The 17,123-nt window shown below is 40.9% G+C and overlaps 1 protein-coding gene across 3 annotated transcripts in view; it reads left to right on the forward strand.

The window, feature by feature from the left end:
• The first annotated feature begins 5,172 nt into the window (after positions 1 to 5,172).
• NRBF2 (nuclear receptor binding factor 2) overlaps positions 5,173 to 17,123 on the forward strand; it is a 42,616-nt gene continuing 30,665 nt past the window's right edge. For 2 of the 3 annotated variants that reach the window (XR_008391353.1, XM_037158693.2), the window contains exon 1: positions 5,182 to 5,410. Coding sequence is in view for 1 of the 3 variants with exons in the window: in XM_037158694.2 (XP_037014589.2) it covers positions 5,381 to 5,410 (30 nt within the window). In the remaining 2 variants the exon portion in view is untranslated. Of the gene's footprint in view, positions 5,411 to 17,123 lie in introns of all 3 variants that reach the window. The other variant, XM_037158694.2, reaches the window with a different exon arrangement.

The following is a 17,123-nucleotide window of genomic DNA, read 5'->3' on the forward strand; positions in this document are numbered from 1 at the left end:
AACAGGTAGTGAGCCTTGCTAGTGCGCCAGCAGACATGTGGTTCAAGGATATTCGGGATTCTAGAGAGCTCTCTTCTGCTCCCTCCTTTGTGCAACACTGACCTTATACAAAGTTGGTGGAATCAATGCTTTTCTGCCTTCATTTGACTTTTCCCAGGTGTCAGCTTACAGGATAAGAAACCTACCCTGAAATTCTACTTTCCTTGGCCTCCCCAATGTTGAACGTTGTTGAATAGAATGCCTGACTCCTGCCTAACTTGGCTCTCCTCATCTTGGCTCATGCTGAAGCAACTGAACAGCTTGGCTCAGAGTCCAAGGAGCTAGAGTCTGAGACCTTACGCCAACCTCCCCCCACGCCCCACCCCCTCCAACACACACACTCTGTGCCTGCCCAGTCTGGTTTGTGAATAGTTCTTGGCAAATCCCCCAGAGGAAAATAGAGCCACTAACAATAGCAACTCCGTTTTTAGCACAAAGCTCTTGAAACTCAGGACTATGAACTTAGGAAAACCCAAAATAACCTATGTAATTACAGTGGGTTACCCTAACAGTCTATTTCTATTACCAACATTAGAGTCACTCCAGTAGATATTTAGCTGCTTGTAGTGGAAAAAGTACTGGGCTTATAGCCAGACTGACCTGAATTCAAGAACCAGCTTGGCTATTAACTAATTTTATGACACTGGGCAAGTCATTAATTTGAGCCTGTTGAAACTGAACAAGCAAATGTACATGTAAGTGCTTGAAAACCTGTAAAGTGTCATATAAAGTGGAACTATTACTATTGGGAAATGGGAATAATTTAAAAGTTTCAGAAAAAGGAGAAATTTAAATCTTCAAGAAACACTGGGATCAACCTGAAGATGGTGTTTAACCTCTGTTCAACACAAGGCCCATCCTAAAAACAAACGACTAAAACTACAGTTGTCATTTTGAGTTAAAGGCTGTCTACCCTTTTGTTCATGATGAAATTGAAATGGGGAAAGATTCATTGGTTCATGTTGTTAAAAAGAAAAGCCACAGGCCAAAATGGAGTGGCTTGTGCTAAAAGCCCATGATACCACCCCTAGATTTAATCATTAATCTAACTGAATTTCAGCTCTCCCACTGTGGCATTTTAAACCAGTCAGTCTGGAATTACCTGATTCATACTAGTGAGGTAATCTGCATGATAAGAACCCCAGCCTTCATGTAAGGGAATGAAGGTGTCCTTGCCTGACAAAATTCACTCTCAATTTCTTAGTCCCACCCACTTCCTGCCTATAAAAACCTTCCATCCGGTACAACCCCTCTGGGCACCCTTCTGTTTGGTAGGTGAAATGTAGCCTGATTCATGAATCACTTACCTTTTTTCAGACTCTAAGATACACCCCCCCCCCCCCCCCCAGTTTGGGAGAAATAATGGTTGCTAATAATGCTGTTGAGTTCTGTTTACATTTATATTGGTGAAATATTATGTTATTTATGTTATTAAATATTTTACCATATTTTTTGCTTCAAAAATTTTTTTCCTATTTTCCTTTTCTAAAACCTAGGTGAGTCTTATGGTCAGAAAAAATTACAGTAATAAAGCCAAATAGATCCACAAATTTACCTGGCTGAATTTTGTTTTTTAAGAATATCAGGGGATGAGTCTTTGTGCTAGTAAGTTTGGGAAAGCATCTGCTTACATGCTAACTGCTGGTTTTCTGTGCAATTAAGCAATTGTTTTTGTCCCTTAAATTTTTATTTTATATGTAGTGAAAGAGGTTGGCTCTTTGGACTTAGTCATATTTCTGTCCTATATCACTCTTGTGCATATATGAAAAGGGAAACATAGTAAAAGAAATTGGTTAAAGGTCTTGTTAAGGTGGTTGGTGATACGGGCTATGAAAGGATTCACAGAGAAGTGTAGTGAATAAAGTTGTCATTCACTCTCCAAGAAAGGAGAGGGGTGTGGTGTGAAGAGATATACCATCACATTGTGGGTGGGGGCTTTGAGCTTTTATTGGATTATAATTGGATTAATAAAGGGTGGAAGGTTGTTGTTGTTGTGAGGTCCCTGGGCTATTGTCAGGCACCTCTCCTAACAGGAAACTGTAGTTAGTTCCATTGTTATCTTCTGCCTGGGGCTGTAGAGAGTTAGTTCTGTTCTTGCTTTCCAGTTTCAGTCCTGGGGACAAGCTCAGAAGACTAAAGTGGCAGTCATGTTTAACAAGGTCACAGGCCTACTCACAAATGGTACCACAATAGCAAATGGCTCTGGCTTTACCCTTTCAGGTTTCCTAAGGCAATTTCATTATGATTGCCACCAGACTGACAGCAACTATAAGAGATCACTTGATCTCAGGGATGGTAAAACAGGGAAAATCACAACAGTAAACACCTTACCCACCACCCTGCTTATGATAGAGGACTTAAGAATTGGAGAATTTTAGTTTATGTAATAGCTAACAAGCTTAGTAATCCATGCATGTAAAAGCTTTTGTTCTAGGAGATGAGGGTATGACCCACCCTGACTCCAGGAGACCAGAAGCAGTTCCACCTTTGTCCTCCAAGGACTGCAAGCAATTCAAGATGCTGTCTGAGCCGCTGCACTCCAGGGTGAGATGACCACTGCCTGGGGCACAGCTTAAGACCACTGCCCAGGCTGAGAATGCTGAAGTTGTTTTTTTAATCCAATTAACTCCTCCCCGAATTTCAAACCCTGTCATCACACCTTGTTTATTCTGAGCTATAATAACCTTGGCCTGGAAAGAAAACACAACATGGTCTGTTAGGGTATGAACCTGCCATCTTCTCAGATTGCTGGCCATCTGAATAAAGTCCCCATAAAGATTTAATCCCTGTCTCTGCTTATTGAGTTTGGTAGTGTCGTGTCAGGCAGCCCCAACTCTGGTGTCTTTTCCGGTTTCACTTCCATATAGAACAATGTCCCATACTGTTGGGATCCTGGGTGCATACCTCCCTATCACATCTAGAAGTACCCACCAAGGACATGCATGAAGCACCCGCCACAAGCCACTATAACACCCACTTCGGACATGGTGGTGGTTGTGCCATGATCACGCTGGCTCCTCTTCCTCTTCGGCCCTTCCTGGCTGCTCCTGACATTGCTGTGTTTCTCTGTCTTTGGCCCACAGACTTGGTTGCTGCCATGTGCCCAGTACTGTTGTTGCTATCCTGCTGCTTACCATTCCTGCTGCTTTTCCCGTTACTGCTACTTTAGAGGCTCTGTGAGTTTCCCGACTATAGAAACAAATGTGCTTGGGATGGATTCACTGAGCAGTCTATAGGCACAGCAGCTGTGGGAGGCACATTGGATACCCCTCCCCACAGCTTAATCAGAGGAGGGGGCCCCAGACCATGTGAAGATTCCTGATGCTGACCTGATCTTGATTCCTTTCTCCCTGGAGCTCCTGAGCTGAGGGTGAGAGAATAATTGAGGCAGAGAAGACAGAATGGGAGACCAGAAGAGTCTGCTCACTTGTCTTCCTATAGCTGAGGACACCGAGGACTTAAAACTAGACTTTTGAGGTCATAAATCTCCAAGCTCCCACTGGATGCAGGAGTCCCCTCTGCAGAACCTCTGTCAAATGCTCTCCCTAGTTTTACCTCAACTGTTCCAGAACTAGGAAGAGTGCTGTTACAATGTCCCTGGTGGACAGCCTCACATACCTTTATTTTCTATAGTTTTGCTAGTAGTTCTGTAGGGATTGCTGAGTCGAGGGTTACATTTTGATAGCAGGGAACAGATTGTGTGTGTGTTCATTCACTCATATTATAGTAATTTATACAAACTCAGGGCATGGTGGTCTTGGGAAGACAGATTGCAGTTCAAACAAAGGAAGAACTTCCTAATTATTAAAAACAGATCACAAGAGATCACTCTAACTTGACTGAAGTAGTACATGTTCAAGAAGATATTGGACTATCATGATATTTTAGGTGAGTATGAGATTGTATGCTAACATCTAAGGAATCTATGAAATTGAACCTCATGGTATAACAAGAACCTCTTTAATATGTCAAGTCCCTAAGAGAGGGCCCATTTAGGTTTGGATTCTTTCACATGGAATGTACTTTCCAGCTGAAGTTCACTTTCCAGGTGAACTTCAGAGAGCATTAGGACCAACTTTTAGATATTCTCCAAAAGCTCCCTGGCTCTATCGTGCTGAGTCACAGAAGAAACTTTACTCTGGACTTTTCTCATCTCTGATTCAGTAATAGGCATGTCTACTGTGTCCCCAGCTAGGATGGTGTAGTAATTTCTGTAACTCTCCTCTGATGGCCTCAGGAGATAAATGGGCTTATCCTAACAGGCAAAGAAGTCTTTCATGTGTCTGAAGGAATGCAAACCTACAAGTAGGAAAATAGACAGTGGCAAGCTTCAGGTCTAACTACTCTTTCCTAAACTTCAGGGGAAGCAGCCTCAGTGGCCCTAAAGTCTTTGTACACTTGTATCCTCTTCTTTTGATAACCTAGTCATGTCTGGCATGCATGCTCTTCATAGCCTGTGGCTGGTCAGGCCAATAGAATGAGAGCAAGTGGCAGAGAACAGGGCTGGCGGATGCGATATCGGTGTATATTTGGACATGGTTGTCTACACCCATCATATCTCTTCTTTTGCTAACTGAAGTTACTCTCAAATATTGGTGTGTGCTTGAATACATCATACTCCCCTTCTTTGTCCAATTGTTGCTGAAGTCCCCCCTAGAGGTATTATACACGCCCTCTGCACAGCCAGCCACTGTAGATAGACTAGTGCAGTGACATGAATTCACCACTCATAGTTTATCAAGAAAGTTCTGCCTCTGCATTCATGTGTGTAGGGGGAGAGGAGGTCTATTCCAGGGCATGGTTTAGCATTGCCCAGTTAAAAAACAAAAATCAAGCGGGTGCAAGAATTAGGGTGGGAACGGGAGAGCCAAAGACGCTGTAGCAAAGCAGAGCGAATTTGGGCAAGGTTAGGCTGGAAGGAAATGAGGGAAGCCAACAGCCACTAAGTTCCAACAACATTACACCTACTCACCTGACGTCAGAAGAGGCTTCAAAAAGCTCATTAGCTTCTCGCGAGAGAAAAGATATTCTCGAGAAAGTGTACGTCAGCCCTCGACTCGCCTTCCATGAGCCCCACCCACAACCCGTTCTCACTCCCACTTTGAACTACCGCAAGTGACGTCGTGACGCGTGCGTGGCTGCGGCGCAGGGGGCGGTGTCCGCGGCGCCGGAGGAGGAAGTGGTGAGGTTGTTGCTGCTTCTGCTGGCTGGGCTGGCTCCCGGCTCCCGGGACACGGAGGGGACCCGCCGTCTCCGTCGCTGCTTTGCGCTCCCCTGCTGTTCTCCATGTTCTTGGGCGACGTTGCTCCCCTTCCTCAGGCCACCTCTTATTCCGGGGTCTATGGAAGTAATGGAAGGACCCCTCAACTTGGTGAGTGGCCCACAGAGGGTCGCCCTCGGGCTCCTTTGCCTGAAGAGCCGGGTCTGATTCCCTTGTTGCCGCTGACCCTCGAGGCCAGGAGACGAGTTTGGCGGGGGTGGCCCCGAAGGCTGCGGGGCACAGGCGGGCGTGGCCCCACAGCTGCTGCTGGCAGGCAGCCCCTTACTTAGACCCCCTCAGGGAGCCCAGGGAAGCTCCCGAGCCTGTTTCCCGCCGCCTCCCGGCGCCCCCTGCAGCAAGGCCCCGAGCGAGGGGCTTTCTCCAGCCGGGGCTGCCACTTCAGGCCTGAGGAAATGCTTCCAAGCGCCACGTAAACACCTCCCTGCAGCCTGGAGAGACACCGAAACCAATCAGGGTAGAAATGGTGTGTAGTCCTGGGTTCGACTTCCAACGCAGAGGGTCTGAAGTCTGAGAGACTCCCCACCCACTTTGGAGAGATGAAGTAATACCCCTCTTCACCCCCATTTTTCCTTTCCTCATCTACATTCAGGTGCATAAATTGAAAGTCCCTTCTCGACTGTGTTAGGGTCGTCCCTTTTAGCTCAGTCGGCCTTTCTCAGAAAAGGTGCTGAGAGTTCATTTATTGTGTTTTTAGGCTGCAGCACCTGAAATGGTGTTGCAATTGAAGCAACAACGAATGGAGAAATGCGTTCTTTTCTGACTGGTTGTTGCATCTTCTGGTTTCCCAGAGAGAGAACCTATTTTGTATACAAAAGTCAGATTGCTTAAGGTTGCAGACAGACTGAAGGAACTTTTAAGAATCACAGTTTTGAAATTAAATTGCAGTGGTAGACATATGGAGAATTAACTTCTCATGTTGGAACTCTGAACCCTAGGGTCGTGAAGAGCCCTAGGCTGGATTGAAATCATTCTGTAGAGAAGCAGTAGAACCTGGTAGTTTAAGAGCATATATTATAACTAGACCATAAACCCTTAATTTAAAATCTCACTTGTACAAATAAAGGTTTGGGCTTGTTGAACTTGAAAATAATAAGATTCTAGGACCTAAAGCTGTGGTTCCCAAATGACTGGTATCAGGTTAGCTGCTTTGAGAAGCACTTCCCAGTTTTATTAAGTTGAGCCCTTCCCCCATTGGTAAGAGTTGTTTACCCTTAAAAGAATTGGACTAGATTTGTGAGTTTTTGTTTTTTTTTTTTAACCAGGGAAATGTCTTGTGCTTTTCTTGTCTTTGAGGTGACATGCAGTTTGCAGTGAAATATAATGGATGGTGCAATATTGAAACTTAACGGGAATGTTAGAAATAACCAGTAGTTTACATAGTGCTCCAAAGTTCAAGTGTCCTTGCAAAATGACCATTGGTTTAGTTCCAGTTAGCTTTACTTTATTTGGCTGCAGGCTGCAGTGTAACCCCAGCCAACTCCCACTAGTGTGATAGCTTATGAGAAGAAAGGAACTGGGTGAGCATTGTAGATGGAGCAGGGGAATTATCAGTTCAGGGAAATTTAGTTAAATGGTGGTAATTTAGTTAAAAGCCTTATCTTTTTATAGAGGACAACTTTGCACACAGTCCTGTTAGGCAGGCTAGCACAAGTTGGTAGGTAATCCAGCCATAAAATTCATGGGCAAATATTAGAAATTTGGCATCTTGAATTCTTAAACCGTTGGAGTCTGAAAGATCTGAGTTAGAGCTTAGCAGTTTATTGAAGGATAACAGTAGAACAAAGATTAACATTTGTTTGAATTATTTTGAATGTGCTGTTAAGTACCAATGACAGGCCTCTGAATTTGTTGTCACTCATTTTTACAAGACTGTTTTTGTTTGTTTGTATGTTTTTAAGACTATACATTCTTTTATTGAGCAGATAGCCAATTTAGTATTCAATTGATCTAACATGAGAAATAGTTCTCAATGCTATGATTTAATGAGGGCCTTTGAACATGTCAGTAGAGGCTATAGCCATACCACCCTGAATGCACCCGATCTTGTCTGAAAATGTCAGTAGAATATACAAACTTTTTCTAATGACAGAGTGTAGTCCAAATTTATTGTATAAGGACGATTACAATACATAGGTTTATAATCATCTGTCCTAAGAGCATCCTTGGAATTTAGGAAGAACTGCTTCCCCATTTTACAGATAAAAAAGCCTAAGCTGAGAGAAGTAATTACTTAGACCAGTACTCAAATGCATTTTGCATCATAACTTATTTTGATGATATGACCTCTTTCTTGCAAGGCTTCTGCACCAGTGTACTCATTGTTTTCATTTCAGTATGGTCCTTATCTATATTGAACTGTGTATTTTTTGTTGACAATTAATGCCTCTGCTGTAGTATTGATTTTTTTGTTAGGTTTGCAGAAAGGGCCTGAATTTTTGTTTCACGGGTTTTTTTTTTTTTTGTCAATTTTTAATATGTGAGTATAATAAAAAGTTACTGTATATTTAGGCATTTTTAGGCATTTCTTTTGATACATCTAATTTTGGCATTGTTGAGTGCTGGTTTCAAATGTCAAAACTTGTGAGATAACTTTTAGTTCATTGGTTTGCTTGCTGGCTATTTAGGAAATGGTGTCAGACCTTAATTTATACATGACTGTTGCTCATGCTTTGCTTACCTACTCTGTACACTCAACTGACAGGGTCCATGTGACTCCATGGCCACAATTGTACTCTGTGTTTGGCTCCTAACAGTGCTGAGAATATGTTTGTTGAGTAGTTGAGTTTGCCTCATTAGGGGTCAATTTTTCTCATCTAAGGAAAGGAATCAGCTATGGTCCAAGAATTGCCTTGTACACACTTAGAATCTTTGTAGCTATTCCATGTTAATTATATTGGCAGTAAACTCTTTATATGGTTAAAAAAAAATATTTTAAAGCTGTTTGAATATCTTCCTTGTTGCCCTGGAAATTTCAAGGAAAAAATCATCCTGTGTCACAAGCGACCCTGGGCTCATAGAAGCACTCTGGGGAAAGGTGGTAGTTCACTAAAACTTATTTGACAGTTACTAAGTGCTGGGGTTGGTATCAGAGACTTTGTGTTATTTATTTTGTTTTTTAGTATTATATGAGATATTCCCCATTTTATGATGAATACATTGAAATGCAAAGTAATTGCTGATAATGGGATTTGAAAGCAAGATTCTAAATAAAGTGTTGATCTTGCCTTCAGCTCAGTGTTTATTTTGACTGGTTCACAATGAGAAATTTATATATAATGACCAGTACATACATACATATGTGTGTATTACTACAAGGCTGCTACATTATGGATGTGTCTCAGGAATTGTGTAAAATGCAGGGACTCTCATAAATCTCACCCAAAACAAAACAAAAAAAGTGGAAACTATGTAATGCCATATATGTACGTAATACATATGTGTGTGTGGTGTTATATTGATATACTCTAACATTTATTATTGGATATTTTTTCAAAATATCCAATATTTTTTGTTGGATATTTTTTCAAAATATCCAATATTTTTTGTTGGATTTTTTTGCTGTTGTGACCCACTAAATTGATTTCACAACTCACTAGTGGGTCAGATCCTGTAATTTGCTTACATAGCAGATGGTGGTGGTTTTGAGAAAAAGCAAGCTAAACTGGAAACTTTTTTAAAAATTGATTTTGGGGGGAGAGAGACAATTTGTTGTTTTCTGTATTTATGCATTCATTGGGTAATTCTTGTATGTGCCCTGACCTTGGGGATTGAACCTGCAACCTTGGTGTATAGGGACGGCACTCTTAACTAACTGAACTACCCAGCCAGGGCTAACCTGGAAACTTGAAGAAGAAGACAAGATGCAGCAGAGCTGTGTGTGGGAGAAATTGATCCTTAGACTCAAAACCAAAAGCAGGCCTTCCTGGACTTTCTAACACTTGAGCAGTTATCTTAAGTATAATTGCACTGCATTAGTTAGACGGTCAATTCAGTATTTACTGTTTGGAAATACTACTTGCCTGTAGGAGACTCACAATAAATTGATTGGAAAATCTAAATCAGATTTTTCCTTCTCCATTGAAGACCCTACCATAGGTTTAGGAGTACATTAGATTTCCCTCTGCCACCTTTTTCAGTATTGTTTGGTATGGCATTCCTTTTCATCTTTACATACAGCTTTCCCCAGGGACACAGAAGTATATGAAAAATAATGGAAGGTAATACCATTTCCCTGTGGGAAAGAAGACAGTATTGAACCTGTGTTTTTAAAGCAGTTAGCATGTAAAAGTAGAATGTACTTTTTGTTGAGGGCTGTCAGTAATCTAGTTATAATTAGGATTTTTGTTAGTTGCAGGTGGTAGAGACCCACTTAAAATTAGCCTAAGCTAACTTGAGGTAATTTATCGGAATCAAAATAAAGGGTAGAGCTACAGTGTAGGTGAGTCTGGCAGCACATGGGACCTGGTACTAGAATATAATCAGATTCTTCTTCTCTGCCCCTTTAGATTTGACTCTGTTATTCCTCTATGCAGACCTATATTTTCTACCTGGCTAACTTTTGAATGTTGCATTAGTTAAAACCACTTTAAATTTTTGTGACATACTCCCTAGTTCTAAATTTTAAAATCTGATGGAATAGATTCTTTAGGTGTCTGGGGGACAAGGTAATACAAGAATTTGGCAACTTTCACGGGAATATTACCTCTTTTATCTAGGAAGAAGAACAGTTCAGAGAGGAGTGGGGCCTGTGGGAAGTGCTGGTTGTTTCTGAGGAGAATTCAGCAAGGGCGAAGCTTGTACAGGGTACACAGAGTAAGATACTAGTGAATCTGAAGCTGTTTTACTTTCTATAAACATTTTTGAACGTTTTATAGTATGTGCTTTCATTTTTACTTGAAAGAGTAGGAAAACTCTGGTTTAAATGTCCTACAGATTGGGTGGATTAAATAGTGAATGAAGTACAGCAGTGATTGACTTTCCTCCCCCCCACCCCCCCTTGTGCCTGTGTGTGTATGTACATATGTGTATATATAGTTACTTATTTTAGATTTTAGAATCTAAAATATGAAACTGCATAGTGTTATTCTCATATTTGCTCTGATATATAGTAATGTTCTGTTGCCATTACCAATCTTTGGTTTTGCTACCAACCCTTAACACAGCCTCTTCGTCCTTCCATCCAACTGACCATTTATTCATCCACTTAATTAACCAACAAATATTATATATAATTACTGTATATCAGGTACTCTTCTGGACTTCAAGGATTCAACAGTGAATATGACAAAGTTCTTATTCTTACAGAACTTTCATCCCTTGTCTCTAGTTTTCTTTTCATCTACTGTGTCTTCTTGCTCGGTTTTCTTTCTTTTTTTTTTTTTTTTAAGTTTTATTTATTTTTAGAGAGAGGGGAAAGGAGAGAAAGAGGGAAACATCACGTGGTTGCCCTCGTGTGCCCCCTACCGGGGAACCTGGCCTGCAACCCAGGCATGTGCCCTGGCTGGGTTGAACTGGCAACCCTTTGCTTTGCAGTCCTGCGCTCAATCCACTGAGCCACAGCAGTCAAGGCCTCTGTTTTCTTTAACATCTTAAACATAGGAATTTTTTTTGTCTTTTGTTTTTGTTTTCTTTAAATTCTTAGTGTTAATTCCAATATATGGATAATCTTTGGGTCTGTTTCAGTGGTCCTTTTCTCTTTAGCAGTTACTGCTTCACATGCCTCATAACTTTATCACATGTCACATGTTGTGGATGATACATTGTAGAGACTCTGAATTTGTCATCTTCCTCTAAAGCTTGTGAAGTTCTGTTCTGGTTGCCAGTTAAAATACTGGTAGATCACCTTGATCCAGTCTAGGTTTAATTTTAGGCCTTATTAGGGTGGGTCTCTTCTACTTTTTACTCATAATACCTAGAGTGTGGTCATTACTCTCAAGGCTGGCCTTTCTGGAATCTCAGGTGAAAGTGCCAGGTATTCACCAAAGTTGCTGTACACTCTACACACAAACTGTAACCTGTCTCCCTGGCGCTGTGTGGCTTCTGAAATCTCTGCTCAGAACTTCTGTTTGACCTCCTGGAATTGCGCCCTGTTATACATGCAGTTTAGGATTTTGGCCAAGGACCTGAGAAGTTTGGAGGTGGGGGTGGGTTTGTTTGTTTTAGATTTTTTAAATTTATTTTTGAAGAGAAGGAGAGAAACATCAATGTGTGGTTGCCTCTCGCTCATCCCCAACTGAGGACCTGGCCGCAACCCAGACATGTGCCCTGATGGAATTGAACCAGCGCTTTTGTTTTGCAGGCCAGCACTCAGTCCACTGGGCCACACCAGCCAGGGCTAGAAAAGTTGTGGTTTGTTTTTGTTTTTTTGATTTTAGAGGGAACAGGAGGGAGAGGAGGGAGGACAGAGAGAGAGGGAGAGTGTCAGAGAGACAGACACATCCTTGTTCCCTGACTAGCTAGGGATTGAACCCAAAACCTTGGGGCATCAGAAACACTCTTCTAAACAACTGAGCTACAGGCCAGGGCCAGGATTTTTGTTGTTGTTGTTTTTGTTTTGCTTTTAATGTGTATTTTTAAGGTGTCTCTATTACAGTTCCTTCCAATCCTGGAGTTACCTCAGATTCCAGCCTTTTCATTCTGCTTGGATTTTACTTTCCTGCACTCCATTTTCTTAAATGCCCTCAGAAAGAAAGCTAAGGGGAATGTAGATTTCATAACTGGAGCAGGAAATTTTTGTGAAAATGTAACCTATTATTTTTTGTTCAGTTAACTGCTTTTTTATATTTTGTCCAGTTTTATAGTTGTTTTTCAGCTGAAGGATAAGCCAATGCAACCTGATCCACCACAGGTGGATCAGAAGCCCAAATTTCCATGAGAATTTCGAAGAGATTCTCAAAACAAAGTTAAATCAGATTATTGTAAACTCTATAAATCCAGAAAGTACTTTAATGTGAGATTGTGGTGTCACAGAATCTAATATTCATTATACAGTGGTAGGGTATCACAGTCCCCTGAGGATTGGCCAATCACTGCTTTTCCTGTTTAAACCTGCTCTGTTAAACACATTGTTCCTGTTAAATCTACTTCTAAATAGAATTTAAAGCAGCTTAGAATAAAAGACAGATGCCAGTATTATACTGTCTTTTGCTAGATGACAAGTTATCCCAAACGTTAGCACTTAAAACAACACACATTTGTTACCTCACCATTTCTGTGTGAGGAAAAACGGCATGGTTTAGCTGAGTCCTTTCCTTGAGGGTCTCTCACAAGGCTGCAGTCAAGGCGTCAGCTGGGGCGATGGTCCCACTGAAGGCTTCACTGGGACAGGAGCTGCTTCCAAGCTCACTCATAGGTTTGATAGCAAGATTCGGTTCCCTGAGCACTTTTGGACTAAAGATTTCAGTTCTTCGCTGTCTGTTGTTAGGCCACATTCATTCTTTTCCATGCAGGGTGTTCTGTGGGGCAACTCACCCCATGATTGTTGGTGTCATTAAAGTCAGTAAGGAAGACAGAGTGCCACCAAGATGAAAGTGATAATCTTTTGTAACCTAATCACAGAAGTGACATTCTATATCACTTCCTGTGTCACCTTTGCTGTATTCTACTTTTCAGATGCAAGTCACTAGGTCCAGCCCACATTTGAGGAAGGGTGATTACACAAGGGTGTGAATCCCAGGAGGCAGGGGCAGTGGGGCCATATCAGAAGCTGTTTACCACAATTGTTGATAGAGAAGCAAAGAAAGTGAGTACAAAACCCCCCCAAAGATAACAAGAAAATATCCTGTGGGACTACATCAAACTGTAAAGCTCTGCACAGCAAAGGCAAAAGGAAACCTGTCGGATGGGAGAAAATACTGGGTTGGGCAAAAAGTTTGTTTAGCTTTTTCTGTAAAAGACACATTTTTTCATTTTCACCAATAACTTTATTGATTTGGATATCTGAGTATGTTGGCTGTCTCCCACTATTGGCTTCTAGTGGTTAGAGGCCAGGGATGCTGGTAAACATTTTCCAATGCATAAGACAGCCTCACAACAAAAAATTATTTGGCCAAAATACCAAGAATACCAAGAAACTGTGCATACCACTTTTGACACGTTCAGTCAGTCACAGCATCTTCTCCACACTGTGCAAATATTTTCTTGTGTTTTAGCTACATTTTTACCTTTTTCGAAATAGTAAAGCATAATATGCCGAAAATGTTGCATATTTTCTTTCATCTTCAGTATTAACATAGCTGCACAGAAATTCATGAATTTCGATACACTTTTTTAAAAGATTTTATTTTTATACAGGGGAAGGGAGGGAGAAAGAGAGTGAGAGAAGCATCAGTGTTGTTGCCTCTCAAGCACATCCTCCCCGCCCCCCACTGGCCCACAACCCAGGCATGTGCCCTGACTGGGAATCGAACCAGTGACCCTTTGATTTGCAGGCAGGCGCTCAATCCATTGAGCCACACTAGCCAGGAAGTTATTTTTATTTGTAAATGCACACTGATGTGATAGCTGTCACAATATAGTCTAACAAAATTGTTTCAAATGAAGTTAAAGGCAACTAAGTGCTACTAGAGCCATCTTACAGAAAAAAAACAACAAAAATAAATCATGTATTTGATAAGGGGTTAATATCCCAAATATATAAAGAACTCATACAACTCAGTAGCAAAAAACAAACAATCTGATTAAAAAAAATGGGCAGGAGATCTGAATAGACAAAAGAAAACATACAGATGGACAACAGGTACGTGAAAAAACCCTCAGAGTCACCAATCATCAGGGAAATACAAATCAAAATGACAGTGAGATGCCACCTCATACCTGTGAGAATGGCCAGTATTGGTGAGGATGTGGAGGAAAGGGAACCCTTGGGCACTATAGAGGGGAATGTAAATTAGTGCAGCCACCAGGGAAAACAGTATGGAGGTTGCTCAGAAAATTAAAACTATAACTACCATAGGATCCAGCAGTTCCCCTTCATGGTATTTGTTTGAATAGAATTAAAACATTAACTCCAAAAGAAAAATGCACTACCACCACCCTTCACATTCACTGCAGCATCATTTACAACAGCCAAGATATGAAAACACCGTAAGTGTGGATCGAAATGAATGGATAAAGAAGATACGGTATGCACGTGTAGAGTGGCATGTTATTCGGCCATAAAAAAGAAAAAAAATCTTGCTGTTTGCCAGAACGTGAATGGGCCTGGAAGACATTTATTCAGAGGGAAGTAAGTCAGACAGAGAAAGTCAACATGTAATCCTACTTCTGTGTGAAATCTAAAAGAAAAAGAAACAAAACCCCCAAATTCCTGGGTAGAGAATGGATTAGTAGTGACAGAGGTGGGGAGTTGGTAAGGTAGGCAGAGGAGAAGTTCAGAAGGCACAAGCTATAAAACGAGTCATGGATGTAATGTACAGCACGGTGACTGTGGTTAATAGTATTGTATTGCATATTTGGAAGTTGCTAAGAATAGATCTTAAAAGTCTTCATTACAAGAAAAATCTGTGAGTATGTTGCTAGATGTTAACTAGACTTCTTGTGGTGGTGATCATTTCACAATCCAGGGTGGGGCAAAAGTAGGTTTATAGTCGTGGATATGCAAGATAGAATTTACTCTTGTATTATTTATTCTTGTACTGATTTCCACATAACAACTATAAACCTACTTTTCTCACACCTTGTAATATAAGTATCAAATCATCGTTGTGCACCTGAAATTAATATATGTCAATTACACCTCATTAAAACTTTTAAAGACTATCAACTCTATTGACCCTTTTTTATTTCCCTAGTTGATGTATAAATGAGCTCAGGGGGTTTCTTTTGTGTTTTTTTTTTTAACATTCTGAATTTCCTATAAAGTTTTATGAATCAGACTTACAGAAAACCACTGTTTTTTTAGTCTTAATTATCTTTACCTTTCTAATATGTCACAGTGTACTAATTGATAGTAGTTGCTTCCCTTATGATTATGTATTTTTAACAGATATAACTGACATAAAATTATAGTAGTTTTAGGAATACAGTGTAATGATTCAAAATTATATATATTGCAAAATGATCATCACAGTAAGTCTAACATCCATCACACCATGCACAGTTACAAAAAAATGTTTTTAGATTCCAAATAGAAGTGAGATCGCACTTTTCTGTCTCCTGTCACTTTAGCATAATGCCCTCAAATTCCATCATGTTGTTTCAATGGCAATATTTCATTGGTTTCTTTTAATGGCTAAATAATATTTCATTCTGCACACACAACCGCATCTTCCTCATCCATTCATAAGTCTTAAAGTGCGCACTGATCTGAGTGGTGTGATGAAATCACATGCCGTCGTCTCCTGTTTTGCCCAGGATGTGAATCATCTCTTCAGCGTATTTGCGATGTACAGGCATTTACTGCTTGATGACAGGGATGGGTTCAGAGAGAGATGTTATTACACGACTTCATGTTGTGCTGTCATCATAGAGTGCACTACATAAACCGAGATGGGGTAGCCTGCTGCTGTAGTATATGTGCGTGTGTTCACTTGTGACTGGCAGTGCAGCGCTTCTGTTTCCACAAGCACATGAGTAATGCATTGCACTAGGGCATCACTAGGTGGTAGGAACCTTTCAGCTCCATTAAAATCTTTTGGGACCACTGTCACATGTTTGTGGTCTGTCACTGATCAAAGTGATGTTACACAGTACATGACTATATTGGGATGATTTTTGTCATTTTTTTTTGTTAATGTGTATCACATTGATTTGTGGATATTGAACCACCTTTGCATTTCTGAAATACTGTAAATCCCATGGGATAATGGTGTATGACCCTTTTAATGTGTTGTTGAATTGTGTTTGCTATTATATTGGTGATTTTTGCATAATAAAAATTTATAATTACAGTAATAAATAATTTTTAATGAATTAAAAAATCCATTGCCCTGGCTGGTGTAGCTCAGTGGTTGAGTGCTGGTCTGTGAATCAGACAGTCGCCGGTTCAATTCCCAGTCAGGGCACATGCCTGGGTTGTGGGCCAGGTCCCCCGTATGGGGTACGTGAGAGGCACACACACACTGATGTTTCTCCCCCTCTCTTTGTCCCTCCCTTCCCCCGTCTAAAAATAAATAAAATCTTTTTAAAAAATTAAAAAGGTTTTTTTTAAAAATAAGAACTGCTAAAATAAGTTTTCTACAATCTTCAGGTTTTTAAAAAGGGCAGTTTATTTAAAATATTTTATTTATTTTAGAGAGGGAGACGGGGGGAGGGAAACAGCAACGTGAGAGAGAAATATTGACCAGTTGCCTCTCGTGTACACCCCGGCTGGGGACTAAAGCTACCACCCAGGCTTGTGCCCTGACAGGGACTCGCAACCCTTTGTGCTGTAGGACGACACCCAGTCAGCTGAGCCGCACAGGTTAGTGTGAAGGCGGTTTATTTAGACTAGACTTAGTCTCCCTGGCTACATCGTAAACTTTTTGATGGCAGACACTTCCAATGCTTTCACTGTATTTTAAATAGTTAATTTTGACAATACTCATTTTAGAGATGAGAAAACTCAAAGTTAAGAAACCAGTTCATTTGTCTAATAAATTTTCAAGCCTCAATTTGAACCTGGGTAGTTAAGCTCCGTCCAGAGTCTGCACTTTCTGGGTGTCTAACAAGAACCTAGTGGGAGCTGTCTGTATTTTTAAAAAAATTTAAATTGTTCAATTACACTTGTCCCTTTTTCCCCCATTACTCTCCCTGCCTCCCCCCACACCCCCGCCCAGAACCCTATTTTTTAATAGAATTTTGTTACTCTGGTTCCGAGAGGCCT

The sequence above is a fragment of the Artibeus jamaicensis genome, unplaced genomic scaffold, assembly GCF_021234435.1.
Source record: "Artibeus jamaicensis isolate MK-2021 breed Jamaican fruit bat unplaced genomic scaffold, CSHL_Jam_final contig_332, whole genome shotgun sequence".
In the NCBI taxonomy this organism is placed as follows: domain Eukaryota; kingdom Metazoa; phylum Chordata; class Mammalia; order Chiroptera; family Phyllostomidae; genus Artibeus; species Artibeus jamaicensis.